The sequence below is a fragment of the Pelodiscus sinensis genome, chromosome 1 (genome assembly GCF_052426305.1).
Source record: "Pelodiscus sinensis isolate ZL-2025 chromosome 1, ASM5242630v1, whole genome shotgun sequence".
Classification (NCBI taxonomy): Eukaryota; Metazoa; Chordata; order Testudines; family Trionychidae; genus Pelodiscus; species Pelodiscus sinensis.
In genome coordinates this window covers 82,432,909-82,453,954 of record NC_143052.1, presented here as the reverse complement: position 1 = coordinate 82,453,954, position 21,046 = coordinate 82,432,909, and the positions used below count along the sequence as shown (strand labels likewise).

Genomic DNA, 21,046 nt, shown 5'->3' with positions numbered 1-21,046 from the left:
CCAGGTCAGGGTGAAAAAGTCGCTGACCTTAAAATTATGCCTGAAATACGAACAGCTCATTAGAGTAAGAGTTGCTGGCAACACTTGGTTTTTTTTACGGTATTAGAACTAGCTATGCATTATCTTTTCATTTTCTCTCTCAAAAAAAATTTTCTTGTGGGATGACAGAGTGACATCATCACGTAACTCTGCATCCACGGGAGCCAAGCCCGACTCACTCCCAGTCTGGCTTTCCCTAAGGCCCATGTGGAGAGCTGGAGCCAGGCCTTTAATTTGGTAGTAATATTAAGTACTAGCTGTGATGGGTTGGGTGACAGAGATCCCCTTGAGACTGTCACCTAATAGGCTGCTGATATCCCTGGGCCGTAGCTGCTGTGGCCTCGGCCCTCCCCAGCAGCCAGGTGGAGAGGGAGAGGCGGGTGCCAAGAGACTGGGACTGGTGTGGCCCCAGCCCTTCCTGGTAGGAGGCGGGGAAAGCAAGAGACTGCGAGTTGCCTACCCACAGAGGGGGGAGGGTTGGCAAGCGTAGTGAACACCCTAGTAATTTAGTAACTTACTTTGGTCTGTCTGTTTTCACTTGTAACCACTTAAATCCTACTGTTTGTACTTGATAACATTTTTGTTTATTATCAGAAGGGAACAACCATTGTATGATTCTCAATTTCATCGATAAAGAGAGCGAACATCCTTCTGTGCTTTAAACTTTCACACAGACACACCTTTATTTGAAGTTTTGATCCCTTTGAGGGGTTGTGCTGAGTCCTAGAACTTAATTCTTCCAGAGCTGAAGTGGCTCAGCGTCTGCATTGTTAGTGTTACTGCCCACCTAAAGAACTCTGTGCCTCATCTGGGAGGGAGGGGGAGGATTCGGCCCAAAAGGACAAAGTGGTGGGGTGCCCCAGAGAGCAGGAAGACAAGTGTCAGTGGCATGATCAGCACACCCTGGAACAATCCCAAGGGGATTTCTGTAACTGTACCTCGTCACAACTACTCTTGATTATGTTGCTATAAATGGCCTCCAACCGATGTTCCACAGTGGCCATCTTGACTACTTTGGTCAGCAGTTTGAATTCTGCTACTTTGCACCTACATACTCGGGCATCTGCCCTGCTCCCTTTAAGTTCATGGGAACTTTTGAAATTCTACTTCCTGTTTGTTTGGTGTGGGCAACTCACATTGCATCTTTCCAGCTGACCATGGCGGCTCCATGTGGTAAACAGTGACCCACTTGGAGCACACCTGAATTCTTAAATATTAAAATGAAGATACTGATGGAATTCACACCTTTTTCAAGAGACTGTTTGAAAACAACTCTGAAAAATATAAGGGCTCCAAAAAAGGCTTACAACCCAAATCAAGCTTTTGTATAGTGTTTGGTGCCTCCAACGGAGCTTGGTGCTATGTAATACACACAAATAGCCCATACTTACCCCAAGCTTAATCTCTGACCTAGATGCAGACAAGACATGTATTTAATCCTGTATTGTATGTTAGGAAATGAAAGCAAGAAGAGAGATTATGGTATTTGCTTATAAATACACTCTGTCTTTTGATATTGTTCTCCGAAATAAGGCTGGAATCTCCTGGCACCACAAATCCATCTTGCCTGATTCCCCGATGTAATTTTTCCAATTGGCAGGACTTTGAGGAAATGTTGTCAGTAAAATACCATTTATTCTGTTTGTTTGACTTTGCCACCCACTTACTGGGTGGTCTTTGGCAAGTCACTTAACCTCCATCTTTGATTTTCCTAAAACAGGGATAATTCTAGCGTGACCATCTCACAGTACATAGTTACTTGTCGTAGTTTCAGGATTAACTGATTTTTAAACCCCTTCAGCCCCTGCTCTTGTTCAAGGGCACCCTCTTAAGGTTTCAGGCTCCTAGCCATCTTGTGTTGGGCAGAGTCCTGCCTCTCTCTCCCATCCAGATCAGGGGTAAGTCCATCTGCACTTTAGTGTGATTTCTCCAGCATGTCTGGCCAGGATCTAGCAGCTGATGTTAAGCTTTGTCTAGAGGCTATGTTAATGTAAATGAACTTATTCTTCGGGTAAAAGCATTACAGAGAAAACATTTTTTTAAAAAAGTTACTGTATGCATACTCAAAGTTTGCCACATGTCACTTACTGGTTTTATGGAGCCCTAATAAGGTAAAATCCTTTGAAGCCTTCCATAAAGGTGGGGGGCTCCTCTTGGGTCCTGTCTGCCTTTTGGATCAAAAGGAAGGTCTGTGTTAGTTTAAACTCACTTGTTTTATTCCAAGAGCACTTTCTTTATCTGAGTCTCCGAAAACCTAGTTTGAACCAGTATATCCAAGCCTGTCCAGGGAGTGGTACATCTTGGAGGTGTTTACAACCTGAGTGAGTCAGTCTCACGCCTCACTTCATGTGCCCTTGTTTTATGAGCATGTCACTTGAGTTATACTGGTAGGGGGAAAAAACTATGGGTGTGTGTGTGTGTGTGTGTGTGTGTGTGTGTGTGTGTGTGTGTGTGTGTGTGTGTGTGTGTGTGTGTGTGTGTGTGTGTGTGTGTGTGTGTGTGGCACTAGTAAACAAAATGTATTGTGCCCACACATTGGGCTGCATTTGGCCTCGGGTCGGTCTGCAGGTTGCCACCAAGCCATGGACCTCAGTCAGATCTCTGCAATATGGACATGTTAGTACAGCTGTGGAATTTGGATCTAACAGTTTTAAACCTGACCTTACAATGCAGGGTGCATTAGGGATGTGAATGGGTAACTAGTTAACTTGTTACCCATTCCAGCACTTTACTGTAAAGTGGAAAATGAGGGAAGATAGACCTGATTCAGGCTTCTCTCCAGTTACTGCAAAATATTTTTGGAACACTTTTGTACAAAGGGAAGTAAACACAAGGTACTTTATACAGATTGTAGTCAGAACCACCCTTGTACAGTTTGTACTGGATAACATCAATGACAAGTCTGACGTGTGTGTGTGTGTGTAGTTCATGGACTTATTTTAGGATAAATTTGTGTTGAGGCTCATTCAAAATAGATATGTAAAACCCTGTTTGTTTAGTTAACCAATTAAACAGGGGCGAGTGGGGGAGAGGAGGTGCTCCAGCCTGGCTGGAGTGCCCCTGCTCACAGCGCTGTTCTAGCTGGACTGGAGCACCCCCTACCCACAGCAGGACCCATGTGGCTGGAGCAACCCTGCCTGTGGGGGGCAGCTCCTGCCCAGCCAGATTAACCATAACAGTGTAGTATTTTGATCAGTTTTCGGATGAAACATTGAACCGCTCTGCATGTAATCCAGGTTAATACTGAAATGGGATTGGCTTAATAGAGCTGTTTCTCCTCTTGAGACACATTATGTAATAATAATTCATGTTCTATGGAAGCATGAAAGGAGTGAATATTCCTCTTTTATTCATTAAGCATATTGCTCAATATTTTTTCATAAAAGCTAACTGACGGGGTGCTCGGATACCACAGTGGGCTGGACTAGCATAAAAATCTGAATAGACTGCCAGTATTGAATGTCTCCAGTGTAGTGCAGACTGTTCTGCTTGCCATCTGATATAGTGCTGAGGGCTAGCCTCCCTTTGATTTTCTTGTACGTGGGAGATAAAACTGTTCAGGCTGACCTTCGGGTACTAAAGGTCTCTGTTTGGAGGATTGTCTTTATTAACAGAGAAGAGCCAAATGAAAATAAAGCAAAACCTTCACCCAGGGTCTTTGCTGGGAGAATGAATCAGTTTTGTTTTCTGTCCTTCCTGAAACCACTGATCATCTCTTCCCAGGTCCTTTACCAGCAGGGCTCTTTTGACTCTGGACCCTTCCCCTGGAGTCATATCTTTTGCCTCTTCCCAAGTAAGGTCCTCCTGTGAGTCTGATTCCATGGAGACCAGACAGTTGCAGCTCTTCTCCAAGGCAACACATTGTCCCTGACAGGCTGAGCTTCCTACAACTGGGAAGATTGCTTTGCTGAGACCAGGCCTCCTTGGAAGCTGAACCGTAGTACTCGTTTTGAGCCTCTCTTGTTTCTAGGAGTACACCTTCTAGACTCCTTGCTCTGGTGAGCTCTCCTGGTAGCTTCTTTCCTCAGAAGCTTCCCATTTCTTTGGGGGTGCTTACCCCCAATTAACTTCAGCCTTTTTTTTAGGTCCCACTATCATTCATTAATTAACCTTTTAGTAGTCACCCGAAGCAGTCATTTATCCCCAATGGGCTGTCCGCATTCTTATTATGTTTTGTGCCAAACAGTCATCAGCATAAGTGCTATGCTAGCTCTGTACTCATCAGCGTGTAGTAGACAACATTTGTAAGCTTAAAAAAAAAAGCATAGTGGGGGGGGGGGCGGGAAGAAAGATTCTGTTCATGCTACATGAAGTAGCCAAACGCTTTCTGTGCTAAGTCCCAAACTAATTTTATTTTTTATTAATAGGCATTTGTATTGGACGTTTCCTACACAGGACCTTCATTAATTGATGCTTTTATCATCCGTTCATGTTCCTATGGTGGCAAAATGCAAGGAAATCATAAGTAAAAATTCCGAACCATGTGTGAGACTTATCTAAAAGCAGTTTTGCCATTGAATGCTCAGCAAAATGCCCTTCTGTGTTAGGGATGTTAAGAAGTGGGTATTTAACTAATCAAGTATTCAAAAGAATTTGTATTGACTATTCGATTTGTTGATAGGCAGCTAGCTCAGTCCCGGTTTGTGCTGGGTCCGGGATCAAACTTCACTGCAGCTTTGCAATTTAAAATGCAGAAGGAGCTGGAGGAGGCTGCCCAGCTCCTGCTGAGGCTGTAGGGTTGCCAGGTGTCTGGTATTACCCAGACAGTCCGGTATTTTTGCCTTCTGTCTGGTTAAAAAAATTCAGAAAACACTGGACACCTAAAATGTCCGGTATTTTCAGTTTCCTCCCCCCCCATGCCAGGAGGTTAAATTACCAGACTGTCCAGGTCAATACCAGACACCTGGCAACCCTACACACACTCAGCAACCGGGCCCAGCTGCGCCCCACCCCCACTTACCTGGTTTCACAGGGGAGCTGTCTGGCCTGGAAAAGGAAAACAAGATGACTGCCAGCAGCCTGTTAAAACCCAAAAAGCCTCAAAGGCATTTCTTAAAGGGGCCATGCTGGTTTTTTTTTTTTGTTTTTTTTTTTTTTTTTGCTTAATAACTCTCAGGGAGTCCTTTTTTCTCCCTCTCCCCCTTCACAACTTTGGTCTCCCCCCTTTTTATTCTCAACAGAATTTTTTCCCTTGTCTGTTTTTTTTTTCTGTAGGGGTGGAGTTTGGTATTTTTGGTTAAACCATCTGGCAACCTCTGCAGTTTAAAAGGCAGTAGGGTTTGGTCCCAGGCCTAGCGCGAGTCTGGACTGAGGCAGGCTGCCTGCCCAGCCAGTAGCAGCCCCTGTCTGGGGGAGTCCCTTTCAAGACAGCTCCTGCGTTCCCCTCTCTCCCCCCTTGCTCCCTCTGATACAGAGGCAGCAGGAGGAGATAATACGAGTAGTTGACTCAACTTCCTGATAAGCCTAGACTTATCAGGTAATTAAGTCCCTTACATCCCTGTTCTGTACAGATGAAATACATTTCATACATGAGAAAAATTGACTATGTAAGGCTTAGTGACCTTTCATCAGTTCTGTTGTCATGGGACAACTTGTTTAGTAGGTGCAGTGGGGAACTAGGATGAAACTACTAAATTTGCTTTCGCTGTTTGTCTAAACTGCCAAGATTAAAACCCAGTTTGTCAGAGAGATGAAAATGTCTGTCTTCCAAGTAACCCCTTGAATCATTCTAGCTGTTTGTATGCACTATACTTTCAGTGATAAAATGCATCTATTTTAACTTTTTAAAGCTGAATGTTTGTTTATCACAGCGGTGAATTAATTAAATGGTTACCATACTGAGCATTTATGATGCTATATAGAAAAATACCCAAGGCATGTCATTAAGAACTAAATGCAGTGTGAGAATTTTTTACTACCTATCACTGGGATTGTTTTACCAGTCTATAAATAGAATGCTATGGGTGATTCAACAATGTGACCCCCCCCTTGTATCACAGGGGATGTTATACTGATCAGATGTATCTCATTAGAAAGATATTCATTCACCATTCCACAATAACTATATATGAGAAAATGTTTTTAGTACTTATGGAAAAATTGATTTTTTTGGTATGCGATTTAAGACTACTAATCAATCTTTAGAGCTCTGGCCAGGTATTATGGTCAAGTGGCTTAATCACTGTTCATCTACTTTTATTATGTGCTGCAAGAGAATACTTACCAAGTTCAATGTGCAAAACATCTAAGTGATTATGACTGAACACAATCACGAGACTCCAATACTTCAGATGCTCTTCTTGAGATTTGTGTGGAGTTTTAAATCACATACTGCCAGGCTGATATTAAAATATAATCAATTTTTGTGACAGCAGCAAACCAGTCATTGGACACCATGAGCAAACTTGAAAAATTAAATGGCTGCCCAATTCGTTCTGTAGTGGCGTATTGGTACCTAATGGATGCTTTTGGATCTACTGCAAATTAGGCTCATGCTGTCACTAAACCTTACTGTCAATTCCAAGATGCTGAGGGGCAGGCGTACATAACTTGACTTTAGAACAAGAAAGCATTTTGGATAGTACAGTGAGACATATGGAAAGAGAGAACTTGACCACTTATAAGTGTCCGTCCAGCTAAAATTGGAAGTTTACCATTCATGAATTATATAAATCTTTTGATAATCTAAAATGTGTACAGAATGTTTCCTGAACCTGATAAATTTTTGTAAAACAAAATCCAACCCTGCCCCCAAGCCCACTGGATTTACAAAGAATCAAAACTAGAATATTATAGGTATTGTTTTTAACTTTTTTTTTTTTTTTTTTTTTTTTTTTTTTAAAGCAAAAGGTTTGCACCTTGGTTGTCATTTGTCAACCCGGTTATGTATTTTCATATTCATATTGTACATGGCTAAATAAGTAGCATGTTTTCACTTTCTATGTTTTTTAACATAATTTGAGAAATACTTTTAAATATGTTCAATACATATTGTACTTATAAGTTACTTTCTGACCACTATTTGGTATAGTTTTATGGAGTTTAAATATGAAACAGAGCGAGCAGTTTTCAATTTGAATTTTAATCTCTTTTCAGGTGGAAAGACATGACATGAATACTCTGAGCTTGCCACTTAACATTCGCCGTGGGGGGTCAGACACCAACCTCAACTTTGATGTACCTGATGGGATCTTAGAATTTCACAAAGTCAAACTTAGCGCTGATGGCCTGAAACAAAAAATTTTGAAAGTTACAGAACAAATAAAAATTGAACAAACGGCCCGTGATGGAAATGTAGCTGAATATTTAAAACTGGTGAACAGTGCAGACAAGCAGCAAGCTGGCCGTATTAAACAAGTCTTTGAGAAGAAGAACCAGAAGTCTGCCCACTCTATTGCCCAGCTGCAGAAGAAATTGGAACAGTATCACCGAAAGCTCAAAGACATTGAACAAAATGGATCCTCCAGAAGTTCCAAAGATACATCAAAAGATAACTTGAAGGATATCCAGCCCTCTTTAAAAGATGCCCATGGCAAATCTCGTACCACTGGCCAAGGCACTGAGAGCAGCAAATCGGGTGTGCCAGGTGTCTCCTTGACACCACCAGTGTTTGTTTTCAGCAAGTCGAGAGAGTTTGCAAACTTGATTCGAAATAAATTTGGTAGTGCTGACAACATTTCTCACCTGAAAAATACCCTGGATGAATTTCGGCCTGAAACTAGTTCACGGGCCTATGGTGGCAGTGCTACTATTGTGACTAAACCAAAATATGCTAGTGATGATGAGTGCTCAAGTGGGACATCTGGCTCTGCAGATAGTAATGGGAACCATTCATTTGGGCCTGGTGGGACAGATGCTCTGGACAGCCAAGCAAAACTTTCTATGATTTTGGAGGAACTGAGAGAAATAAAGGAGACACAGTCCCAATTAGCTGATGACATAGAGAATCTAAAAGCACAGTTTAAAAGAGACTATGGTTTTATTTCTCAAACATTGCAGGAGGAAAGATTCAGGTATTTCCTTTTTCTGTTCTTTTTAAAAGTTCCTATAGCTGTGCAAAAGCCAGATAAAAAAGTATGTGGTATATGCATTTTTAAAAGGTCAACTTGTGTTCAGTCATGACTGTCAGCTACCAAAATTCTTGATTTCTTCTGTTAACCTAAATTACATTTGTAACAATGATACTTAGCAGTCCAATAGCTGACCCTTGTGTGCAGTTGCCTAAGGCTTTCATAGAAAGCTTCGTTATCTGACACTTCACTGTCATTACATTGGGAATATTACAGACAGTTGGTACCAGTGCTCTCACATCAATGGACTGCTTCTGATTTAATGTAACTTGGAACCTGATAAGTGGCCTCTGATGTAACAGAGCTTTGCAGTTGACAGCATTTCCTTCTTAATGAGCCATAGCCTGCAGTTTGGCATGGTGAATGTTTTCAGGCACATTGGTATGAGACCGTGAAGTTTGAAGACACAGTGTAACAAATTATAATGAGATTTGGTGTTAAATACTTTAATATAGCTTCTTTGTGGGCTCATCAGCTGCTTTGTAATTAATCCCTTTATCATCCACTGTGGAGAGTGATTTGTGTTCTGCAGTGTGTCAATACCTTATCCCAGAGACTAAAAGCAGACAAAAGCCAAAATTTTTGAAGGTGACTAGTGACTCTTTTTTGGGGGGAGAGAAGGAACATAAGACACCTTAATTTTTGTCATCTTAGTTGTAACAATGAGTGTATTGGTTAATGAGATCAATATAGTTTCCTACTGTGTTAAGACAAAATATTCTGACACACACAATACGTACTAAAATCTCCTTTTGCAGTTCTCCAAGTGTAGAGAAAGCTATTTATTTCAGTTTCGTTTATATGATCGGGAAAATATGTAGAAATCGCCATACAAGATTTGAATTGTGGCGTGAAAGGAAAAAGAGCATAAATTGGATACACTTGTTCACGGAGTTGTTTTTGTATTGCAGTATTAAAATGTCTTAAGTCTTTCAAACCATAGTTCTGATATTCTAGCAATCAGGAACATTTCTCAAAGAGCTTTCAACCTGCTGAATAAGTCCTTGGGGAACTCCACTCTCCTCCTCCTCCCCCCCCTACCCCCCACACCATACTCTGTTAGAAACCGAAATGTTGGTGACATGAGGTACAAGGAAAGATTACTTTGAAGTACAGAAGCATTCTAACATGGCATAACATCATTTGTATAGGAGCTAAACTCAGACTTCCTTTTTTCCTGAAAAAGGTCTGAACGATTGGAAGACCAGCTAAATGATCTTACAGATCTTCATCAGCACGAGACTGCAAACTTGAAGCAAGAGCTAGCCAGCATAGAGGAGAGAGTGGCATATCAGGCCTGTGAACGGTCACGAGATGTTCAGGTATTTTTATAATCAGCTTGTTACGCAGCCCAGAAATTTTGTAAAATTTAGAGTAACATTTGCATTAGGGATGTAAATAGTTAACTGTCCAACTGATAAGCATCGGCCTTATCGGTTTTGGTTAACTATTAAACGCCTGCTGCTGACTGGAGCCCAGGACTCTACAGCTGCCCTGGTGTCAGTAGCCAGGAGGGATCCTGGGGCTGGAGAGACTGGCAGGTAGCTGGGAGGGACCCAGCAGGCAGCCAGGAACTGTGGGTCTGGAGGTTAGCAGTGGGTCCCGCATAAAACATGGGGGTGCTATAGTACCCCTCTGCATCCCTAGTTTCCCAGGTCAACCTTTAACTGTGTAACTGATAATTTAATTGATTGCAGGGTTACTTTTTTAACCATTATGTGCATCCCTATTTTATATTTAAGGATTATGAAGAATTTAGGCCCACATATTGATCCAACTAGAGTGAAACCTTGACCCATTGAAGTTAATAGCTGAATTCCCATTGAAGTCAGTAGGACCAGGATTTTACTTACTAGTGTTTTATAATGTGATTGAAAAAAAATCATGTGGATTCTGAATGGTGTCTAACACCTACTGCTCTATCATCACTAGAGGAATAAGGAATCTTAATACAGGCAGTCCCCGGGTTACGTACAAGATAGGGACTGTAAGTTGAATCTGTATGTAAGTCGGAACTGGTGTCAGCCGCTGCTGAAACTGATCAGTTTCAACCGCAGCTGAATCTGGATGCCAGTTCTGACTTACATACAGATTCAACTTAAGAAACCCAGGCGTCCACAAGTCAGCTGCTGCTGAAACTGATCAGCGGCTGATTCCAGGAAGCCTGGGGCAGAGCAACTCTGCCTCGGGCTTCCTGTAGTCAGCGCTGGTCAGTTTCAGCAGCAGCTGACTTGGGGACGCCTGGGGCAGAGCAGCTGGGGTGCTGCTGGGTTGCTCCAGTAGCGCGGCTCCTCGGCGCTACTGGAGCAACCCAGCAGCACCCCAGCTGCTCTGCCCCAGGCGTCCTGATTCAGCCACTGCTGAAACTGACCAGCAGTGGCTGAATCAGGAGGCCTGGGGCAGAGCAGCTGGGGTGCTCCTGGGTTGGTCTGGAGCGGCGCTGCGGGACCAACCCGGCAGCCCCCAGCTGCTCTACCCCAGGGTAGGCAAGAAAAGCCTGGTCTGCTGGGGGGGGCGGGGAGGGCACTAGCTGTCCGTCCCCCCCCCCCAGCAGACCAGGGAGACGGGGGTGGCAGGACCGCCCAAGTCCTCCACGGCTTTGCTCCGTCTCCCTGGTCTGCTGACCTGGGAGACGCGGAGCAAAGCCACAGAGCACGCCCGCAGCAGGACAGCTCGGGCGCGCCGCGGCTGTCCCACTGCTGGCGTGCTCCGAGGCTTTGCTCCCCATCCTCCCTGGTCTGCTGGTTAGACCAGGGAGACGGGGAGCAAAGCTGCGGAGCACGTCCGCAGCGGGACAGCCCGGGCGCACTTGGGCTGTCCCGCTGCGGGCGTGCTCCGCGGCTTTGCTCCCCATCTCTCTGGTCTGCTGGTCAGACCAGGGAGACGGGGAGCAAAGCTGCGGAGCACGCCCGCAGCGGGACAGCCCGGGCACGCTTGAGCTGTCCTGCTGCGGGCGTGCTCCGCGGCTTTGCTCTCCGTCTCCCTGGTCTGCAGGGAGACGGGGAGCAAAGCCGCGGAGCACGCCCGCTGCGGGCATGCTCCACGGCTTTGCTCCTGTCCCCCTGGTCTGCTGGGGGCATCCAGCAAAGCCGCTGGACCCCTCCCAGCAGACCAGGGACACCCGAGCAAAGCCGCCGCCTGGGCGGCTTTGCTCGTTTGCCCGGGAGCAAAGCCCAGCAGACCAGGGACACCAGAGCATAGGTTAAAAACTTCTCAGTTCATCTTAAAGTATCCAAACCTTTTGGTCCCTCTGCTTTTTCTTCAAGAGTTGTATACTTAACTCACTCCTGAAGCAGTGAAAAGAAACTGTGTTCCTTGTACCACTTTGTGTTTAGTGATAACAAACTTTACCATAGTCAACTAAACACGTTAAAGAAATAGAAGATTTTAAACGGATTTGTTTTGGAAATTATGCATTTGTTGTCACTTAAATCTGCACATATGATGGGCTAATAATTGGGGGATTGTTTTTATTTAAATAGCATTTTTAGTTGACCTTTTAACAAAAAGCTAGATTTATACATGCAGGTCTAGAGCAAAAGAAACATGAAAAAAGACCAAGTCAATAAAAGATGGGAAACTTAATTTCAAAATATAAACTAGAGTTCCATCTACAGAAAGAATAAAATGGTAATTGAAAAGTGTAGGTAGCTATGTCTTGAATGCAGATTAATGATAAGCCTGGGGTTGGGTATCCATTTTTCCCAGAAGACTGGAAATTGTGATTTATTGTACAAAAGAAGAAGTTGGAAAGTGAATTATAATTACTGTAATGTTCAGACAGCTTAACACTTCTGCATTTTACTTCTTACAAGAAAATATAGAGGACTGACATCTTGATATTTAAATGATATAGCTGTAAGCAATGCTAACTTGGAAATTGTTCAGATTTGACTTTTACATTTTCCAGAGACATGCATTCTCACAATGCATTTGCAACATGGACTAATTGCCCCTCAGTGATAGAGGGACAGAACAGTCTCTTCTAAGAGCAGTGCTTGCAACATACAATGGGTGGCATTCAAGAGAATGAAACTGAATTTAGACCAGAATGGGAGTGTAAACCTAATGGGTCCATATTGCACAATTGATTTGATTGGTGTCACAGGACGTCAGCAGTGCCCTAACATTTTCAGTGGTGCATGCAAAGAAACTAACTTTTTTTGTGCTGGTTTGACACAGTGAAGTTACTATAGTAACATTTTACCCGGTTCTTTTACTCCCATCAGTACATTCAGAAAACAGGAGACAACATGAATGTTATTTTTCTCAAGCGGGAAAATATGTCAATGATACACGTATGATAGCATTGTCAAGCTTGATAATACTTTTAATAATTTTTTTTAGCCATTGGTGCACAACATACTTTTTTAAGTAGTTTAGAAATTATACTCAGCAACTGAATGGGAAACTGTTTGTTTTTGTGTAGAAATGTAGCTGACTCTTATTTCCCTTTTTTGCCTCTAGGAAGCCTTGGAATCTTGCCAGACTCGGGTTTTTAAGCTAGAGTTCCATCAGCAAGAACAGCAAGCATTGCAATCAGAAACGGTTAATGCCAAAGTACTCCTAGGGAAATGTATAAATGTAATCTTGGCTTTCATGACTGTCATCTTAGTGTGCGTCTCTACCATTGCAAAGTTTATAGCTCCTATGATGAGGAGCCGTTTCCATATCATCTGCACTTTTTTTGCGGTGACTCTACTTGCAATATTTTGTAAAAATTGGGATCACATTATCTGTGCCATAGAAAGGATGATTATACCAAGATGAATCCACTAGTCTGGATGTTTTATTTTTTTTTAAAGAAATGTTGTTGTTGCGTGTGTACAAAGTACCAAATTTTTTAAAATTGAAATTTAAACATGCAGATTGGATGAAGGCTATAAAAACTCTTGAATGCTAAGGTGTAAATACTTGTAATTTATACGCCATGGCAGTTATTTACCTATTCAGTTACACAGTAAATAATTAGCTAAATCAATTGTGAACTGCTCACTTAAGTAAATCTTTTGCCTTAAATCTTATCAGCTTTCCACTTTACAAACCAGCACATTCACAAGACATCATGCTACTGGTGATGTAGGAAACCTGAAGTGTGTTGTCATTAACTAAAGTGAGGCAGAATGGTGGGAGTGCATTATAATAAGCATACACTTGCACCGTCATTTTAGATTAATTCAGTTGTCTGGGTTCCCATATGAACCAGAATAGATAGCTGTTCTCTAGTTTACAATAGTAGTATTTCCTAATGCTAGATGATTTAACACCTGTGAATTAGAAATTGAGAAGGTGCTTAATTACAATCCAGTACCATTTTATGATATTTCTGCCAGTAGGCCCTTACTCAGACAGATTATTTTTTAAATATTATACTTTCCCAACAGTTTCATATGACTAGTGTAACTTGTGATTCAGATTAGTACATATTATTTTCTAGAGCTACTCTGGATGATGTTCAGGAAATATATAAATGTAATTACAGGCCTCCAAATATGATGAATTTATAAGACCACAAGGACATCTTAGGATAAACAAACGAGTAACCAGTGCTGATGCCACCATGTTGACTTCAGTATACCTCTTCTGGTCATACTTCAAGCTTTGCAGATTGCAAAGGGAGAGCCCATAGACAGTTGTTTACATTTTTAAGTCAGAAGAACTCTCTAGTGAATGTGAAATAGATAACACTAGGCCCCAATTTGAGGTAGGAATAGTAATACCGAAGGAAATTGGATGCTGTGAGGCTTTTTTTTTTTTTTTTCATTTAGAGTTCTACAGCGGATGTGAATCACTAGGTCAGGAGGGTTGGGAAAGAATGAAACTTTACATGTTAGAACTAACTTGTGACGTGTTTTGAGAGACATTCCTGAGAACAGTGTGTTAGACATCAGACAGTAATGCCACTGTGAAACAGATTTTTGTAAATTTAATTTATTTTGCCTGATCTAGAAACTACAAAATGTTTTCCTTGAAATCCTTTGTTGTCTGGATAACCAGATATGATGTAATATAATATATTAAATAAAATATCAGGACCCTCCTTCACTCTTATGTATCAAAAATGACATTTGTCTGGTTATTTAATTTAATATTTAGTGATATTTGCTTTTAATGTATATTGTCATGATAGCATTATTGTTACTTTGGTTGCAGGACTAGTAATGCCTGAATTCTAATCAAGTGAAATAATGTGTATGGAAGTCTTTAGAAATTCTTTTACAGAGAAGGGAAAAAACGCTTTGTCATTTCTTTACTATAATATGAATTGCGAATGATAATTGCTGTGGTTTCTTGGCTGAACAAAGAGCATGGCTAATTCTGTACATAGTGATAGAACTGAGATGCTAGAAAACTAAATTTAAAAAAGTCAAATTCTGATAAGTGCAATGTTTATTGAATACAGACGCATGGACGATTGATCGTGATACTTGACTTGCTGCAGGCAGAGGAAATTAATCAGATAGGACATACCCACTTCATGGTAACTGTACCCTACTCAATCTTTCCAGAGGAGGATGGAGGAAAATAAAATAAAATCTTGCTGTTAGTGGCATGACCTTCCATACCTCAAACTTAATAGTAAGTTTAACCCTGTATATGTAAGCAAGAATTGCCATATAGTCATCCAAATGATTTTATTCTCAAAGTAATTATTCCTCTTTTCCTTGATTTCTAATAAATGGGATATTGCTCCTGACTCTGAAAGCAAAGAATTCCAAACTCTGATGACTCTTCTGAGAGGAAAAACAATCAGTGTTACACCTAATCTTCACTCTTTGTTTTTAACTTTGCAGGCAGGTCCTTGTGTGTTCCTGTTGCTCTTTAATTGAATGAGATTCTTATTCCCAAATTTTATTATCCCTGTTTAGATATTGTATGTATACATTGCATTACAGTTTCATTCCCTTTTCAGTCCACCCACTCATAGCTACCTCATCTATCTAGTTGATAGGCTGAGGAGATTACAAACTGTATCAGTTGAAGAAATTAAACATATCTTCATAGTGAAGTCCCCTCCATAACTTTGAAAACATATTGCTGCTCCTTTCTGGATTTACTCCAGGATTTGTACATCCTAACAGAGGATTTCCTTTGTTTTTGTTTGTATACCCTTTTGATGCAGCTTGAGAACCTTTTTGGCCTTTCTTGCAGTTAAACAATAAATTCCCATTTTCATTATAGCTAACATGAATGTTAAGTTCTTTTGTTGTCAGTACTTTAAAATATAACTTCTGGCTAAAGAACTAGATTCAGAATTCTTTATCTTTTGTATTAAAATCTATCAACTATTTTATAACCCATTCCCCTGATATAAGTTTGTCTTACCAATTTACAACTTTGTTTTTAAAGATTAATATTTAGGGGATGGTGCTAAAATATCGAGGGGATGGCCCCAGTACTTAACTATTGAGAGAATATGCTAGTGACTAGGGATTTAAGCGTCTAATTCGTTACTCGTGTAGTCAACAAAAATTTTGTCCACTACATGATTAATTGATAAGGATTAGCATTGCAAGAACTCTGTCTCAGCTTGTGTTGGATCCTGGGAGCTATCCCCACCCCTGCAGCTCTAGAGTAAAAGTATTTTAGGAGCCGGGTGGGCAGGCAGACCATCAGCACCTAAAAGACTTTTACTACAGAGCTGCAGCGGTATAACTCACTGGACCCATCATGAGCAGGGAGTGAGCCAGGCTGCTGGCCAGCCCTCTAAAAAATGTACTAGTGGGGAGTGCATGTAGTAGATAAGTTTTGCTTCTCGGTTAATCATTTAATCAACTACATTATTACATCCCTACTAGTGACTTCTCTTTATTGTAATCCATTGCTACCCTTTCTGTATTCTCCATGTTCCGCTTTTATAGTGAACATACACACCTGCATTTCAGACTGGAATGTAGAAAAATCAAGCACTGATATAGTACTTTTGTTAAATGGCTTACAAATGTCTACATATATGTGATATGGATGCTACTTGTCAGTAGCTTTACTGCACGCAGGAAAATACAGTGGTTTGTTTTAGCATAATTTGGTTTTATTTATTAATTTAACCTTGCTGATTCCAGTGTAGAAATCTTGAATTTGTAACCCATTCTGTCTGATCTGTTTCTGACAGTTTCCAGGATCAGGAAATAAAAAATTAGACCTCCTCATCTCTGTAAAATAAGTCAGTCTCTCAATCATATGCAGAAACATCTGTTACAAACATGACTTGGGAATACAAAGGTATCTATCCAGGGGTGGAGTATGGTAACTCATTATACTACCTACTAGCAATCTCTATGTAAAATGAAAATGTAATGGTCAAAGGAACTGTTTTACACTTAGCTGGTAAATCTGACTTACTCCAAACCAGAAATTGTAAGGCCTTGCATAACAAAGGCAGGACATTTCCATATTGGCTTTGCATCGAAACTAAAATACATTTTGAAAATCACCACACATGTCTAAAGTTTCTCAGTGCAAGTTAATATAGTCTTAATCAGTGTGTCAATCTGCCACTTCAACTTTTTAGGTTTCCTTGTGAGCTCTGTCTAAAACCGTACCAATATTCCAAAGGGAGGCTGTCCCAAGCAATACCAATTTCAAGATCTTGCACCATGAGAATTGCCGATTCTTTATGGATCTCTCGTCTGTCAAATATCCCCATCTTTTCCCCTTTTCTTTTCCCTCTTTCCCTTGCCGTGGTAGTTGTATTGTAATATTTCCCTCTCATTCCATTTTAATATAATTCTTGAAATGTAATTCAAAATGCTTTAAGGTACCATTTTTTATCATTTTTGCTTCGGTAATTTGCATATGTCCTATGCTACTCGCGGAACCTAATCTTCATTTTCCCAACTCTTCCAAAAAAAAAATTTCTCCCTTAGTACCCTTATCTGTGCTAAGCCAGGGTGCCTAACTTGCATTAAGAAAGCAGAAGATAGCTTTTAATATGCTTATTGTGCTCAATCCCCTTAAATGTGTTCCATGTTCTTTGAAACTCCCTCTCCCAAAATATGTTCAGTTCTTTTATATGGCTGATTCTGGCTGGCAGTCAGAGAACCACTTCATTATATTATGAATTCATTCTTGCCAAGTGTATTTCCAATCTCAAGATCTTTAGTCATAATTGGTTGGAACTGAGTCTAATATCCCTACTCTTTGTTTAGCATCTTAACTGCTTGAGAGACAGTCACATCTTTGAAAGTCCCCCAAGTGTTTGATGATAGAATCCATACCTGCTGATTCCCGGAGAGTTAATTTCCAATGACAGTTACCTTACTGTTAGCTAACTTTTTAATTTCAGTCCATAGATCCAAATCAAGAGGTTTCTCTAGAGAAGTGGTCTCCAACCTTTTTAAGTATGAGATCACTTTTTCAATTTAAGTGCAATCCAAGATCTACCTCCAATCTAAATACCCTGGCCCTGCATCCTTTGTGCCCCTTCTCCAAGGCCCTTCCCCTGCCCAGTCCATCCTCCCTCCCTCACCCATCGTCTCTCACTTTCACCAGGCAGGGGCAGCAGGTTGGGGTGCAGGCTCAGGTCTTGGATTAAGGGATTTGGAGTGTGTGAGGGGCTCGGAGCTGAGCTTAGGGCAGGCAGTTGGGGTGTTGGAGGGGGTTCTAGCTGCAGGCTCTTGGGAGGGTGTTTGGGTGCAAGGTGCTCAGGGCTAGGGCAGGGATTTGGGGTACAGGAGGGGATTCATGACTGGGGTAGGGTTTCAGGATGTGGGCTCCAACTAGGCACTGCTTACCTCAAGTGGCTCCTAGGTGGTGATGCAGTGGGGCTAAGGCAGGCTCACCCCTGCCCTGGCCCTGCACCACTCCCAAAGGCAGCCAACAAACTCCATCACAAGTCCTGTTGTGCTCCCGCCTCCCACTCTGCTCTGTGGAGATAGGATATAGAGCGGGAGAGGGGGCACCTTGACATTAGTGTCCGTCTTCGCGCTGCCCTGCACAGAAAGCAAGAGGCTCCCAGGGGTGGGGTGAGGCAGCTCCAAGGCAAAAGGGTAGAAGATGTGCAGCAGCAGGGGGAGGAGCAGCTGAAGTGCCGGCACTCGATAGCCTCTTGGCCAAATCAGTCAGGATCACCTGTCAGAAGCTCCAAGATCTAACAGTAGATCCCGATCTACTGGTTGGTGACCACTGCTCTAGAGCTTACAATACAAACATGTTGAAAGATGCCCACATAGATTTAGTTCCACTACTGCCAAAAGACACTGATATTACTTATTACTATCCTGTTCAATTTCTTCCTGTTCTTTCTGTCTTATAGTATAACTTCAGACTTTTCATTTAATGTAACCCAGAGGTGCTGCTTGCCTTATTAAGCTCCAGTTATACTAGTTCTGGCTTTTCATAAATAGCTATTAAATGTGATTACTGCTCATTTAGTATCAAAATGCCTAACATTAAGTAGTATGACCACTACTGGAATGCTGTGACCAGTTCTGCTGTCAACATTTCAAGAAGGATGTTGATAAATTGGAGAGAGTTCTCAAAGACATTGAAAATTATTTAAGTGTTAGAAAATATGCCTTCTACTGGGTCAAGGAACTGAATTTGTTTAGCTTACCAAAGAGAACATTAGGTGTTGAATTGGCCAGTCTACAAGATTCAGATCCTTAATTTATTTAGGCTCATATTCTATTCTAAGTGGCTGCGTCTAGATTGGCATGATTTTCCGGAAGCACTTTTTGCGGAAAAGCATCTGTGCCAATCTAGATGTGCTTTTCCACAAAAAAGCCTCGATCGCCATTTTTGCGATCGGGGCTTTTTTGCGGAAAGCAAATCTGAGCTGTCTACACTGGCCCTTTTGCGCAAAAGCTTTGCACAAAAGGGACTTTTGCCTGAATGGGAGCAGAATAGTATTTCCGCAAGAAAGAAGCACTGATTTCTTACAGTAGGAAGTCAGTGCTTTTGCGGAAATTCAAGCGGCCAGTGTAGACAGCTGGCAAGTTTTCTGGAAAAGCATCTGATTTTCTGGAAAAACTGGCCAGTCTAGACACCGCCTATATGTTTTTCCAATGACACACATCACCATGACAGCAGAGGCACCTTCCAATAGTGAATTAAGCAACATGACTACACATCTGTCATGTATTGTTTGTTCTCTCGTCCTCCTTGCAGAGGAAAAAGAGTATGGAGTATGGAGTTGTCTTGTTGTGTGTGTGCGTGTGTTTGTTATATATACACCTTTTGCTATGTGTTCAGAATTTTGAGAAGATCAAAAAAATATACCTTGCACTTGGAGTAGACAGTGATGGTTTGTGATATAGGTAGTTCCTGGGGAAATGCAGTCCAGACTCGGCTTATCCCTAGAGAAGGTTCTGTCTCCTGCACAATCTTTACTCTTTTATTGTTGAAAGTTGCATTGTGCCAGAGGAGTGAATTGTTGACACTTGTTTTTTGTCCTGGAGCATTAAATGGTCTTTGAGCCCATCCCACGGAAGACTTTGAAGATAAGGACTGAGACCTTGAACTTAAGGATAGATATGATATGCTCGCGGTAGCCTGTGTTGCTGAGGAGACAGGAAACGCTAGCAAGTACAAAATGCTACAGTGCCTAAGGCTGTTTCTAAACTGCAATGCTATTTTGGGATACCAGAGTATCCCAAAATAGCTATCCTGCATCTTCACAGCAAGCCCATTATTTTAGGCTTGCTATTCCAACATCCTTGTAAACCTCATTCTACGAGTAAGGGATGTTTCGGAATAGCCCTTTATTTCGAAATTTGGTGCTGTGCAGACAGCACCAAATGATGAAATAAGCTACTTTGAAATAGCATCGAAATACAATACACAATTTGTGTAGCTCAGATTGCGTATCTTATTTCGAGTTGTGGTGCAGTGTAGACGCACACTAAGTTTCCACTGATTTCAATGAGTTAGGCGCTTAAATACCTTTCAGCATCTTTGCATAAATGCCTACATGGAGAACAGAGATTTGATAAAATAAGTTACTTCAATCTAGCAGAGGTTATAAGACCAGGTGTGTGGGTTCAGCATTGGGCTTTGGCTTCCCATCTGGGGCAGTGGGAATCAGGCAGACTCAGACTTCAGTCTGTCTTCCTGGGGTTGTATAGTAATTTTTGTTGTCAGAAGGAGAGTGTGGTGAAATGAAGATGAAGAACCCCTGGACTTGTTGATCACAGTGGTCCCTTCTGGCCTTATAATCTATGAAATCTATAAATTAAAAAAATTGCAAAACAAGCTCAGAATGCAGAGATGATCCAGAATCACATAGGCGCTTTTGAAAAATTTTACACTAAGTCCCTTTTCAGAAAGACTTATGCTCTGAGGCTTACGCATCTTGATTTTATATTGATGCTTTTAATAAGACAGTTTTATAGCTTCTTCCAGAAAAACACATATATATTCACATTTAAAACTTGAATTATAGTACTGTAGGCATAGGATTTTAAATGAAATTTCAATGCCAACAGAATGAAGTAGTGAAGCAGAATTCAGTTACATTAAAAATGAAATGTTTACATTAAAATTAAGGATCTAAAGAAAATTTTGGAATTAAATTAACTGCCCAATCACCCTTGAAGAACAAGAAGCACTATAAAATCCAGTCATCTGTTTTCTAAGAAATTAAAAGACAATGTACATACAGATTGCATGGGGATTTGATTGAATTGTTTTGTAAATTTGATTTATTGCATATGTATTAAGTTGTACTGTTGGTAGAAAGCTCTTTCCACAAAATTATCCCCCACCTTTTTTGGTAAGATAATGACAAGCAGTACTGAAGTGTATTGAAAGCTGTCTGTTTTTATTGACTGAAAATTTGTCAGCATGTAACCTGTATCTCGTATCACTTTCATTTTGTGCAGCACTGTGTAAAAAATGCATCTATTAATGTTTGTAGTGGTTTTGTATATTTCCTGCTGTGGTCATGACTGCTCAAAGGTGCCATTTAACATTTTTAAAAATAAAATATTTAAATTTAA

The 21,046-nt window shown here is 41.3% G+C and overlaps 1 protein-coding gene across 6 annotated transcripts in view; it reads left to right on the top strand.

Moving 5' to 3' along the window:
• TMCC3 (transmembrane and coiled-coil domain family 3) overlaps window positions 1–21,046 on the top strand; it is a 232,097-nt gene extending 211,051 nt beyond the window's left edge. For all 6 annotated transcript variants that reach the window (XM_014571096.4, XM_006118308.5, XM_006118309.5 and 3 more), the window contains exons 2-4: window positions 7,135–8,051; window positions 9,295–9,430; window positions 12,576–21,046. In XM_014571096.4, the coding sequence (XP_014426582.1) occupies window positions 7,135–8,051; window positions 9,295–9,430; window positions 12,576–12,878 (1,356 nt within the window). In that variant the 3' untranslated portion in view covers window positions 12,879–21,046. The remainder of the gene's footprint in view (window positions 1–7,134; window positions 8,052–9,294; window positions 9,431–12,575) is intronic.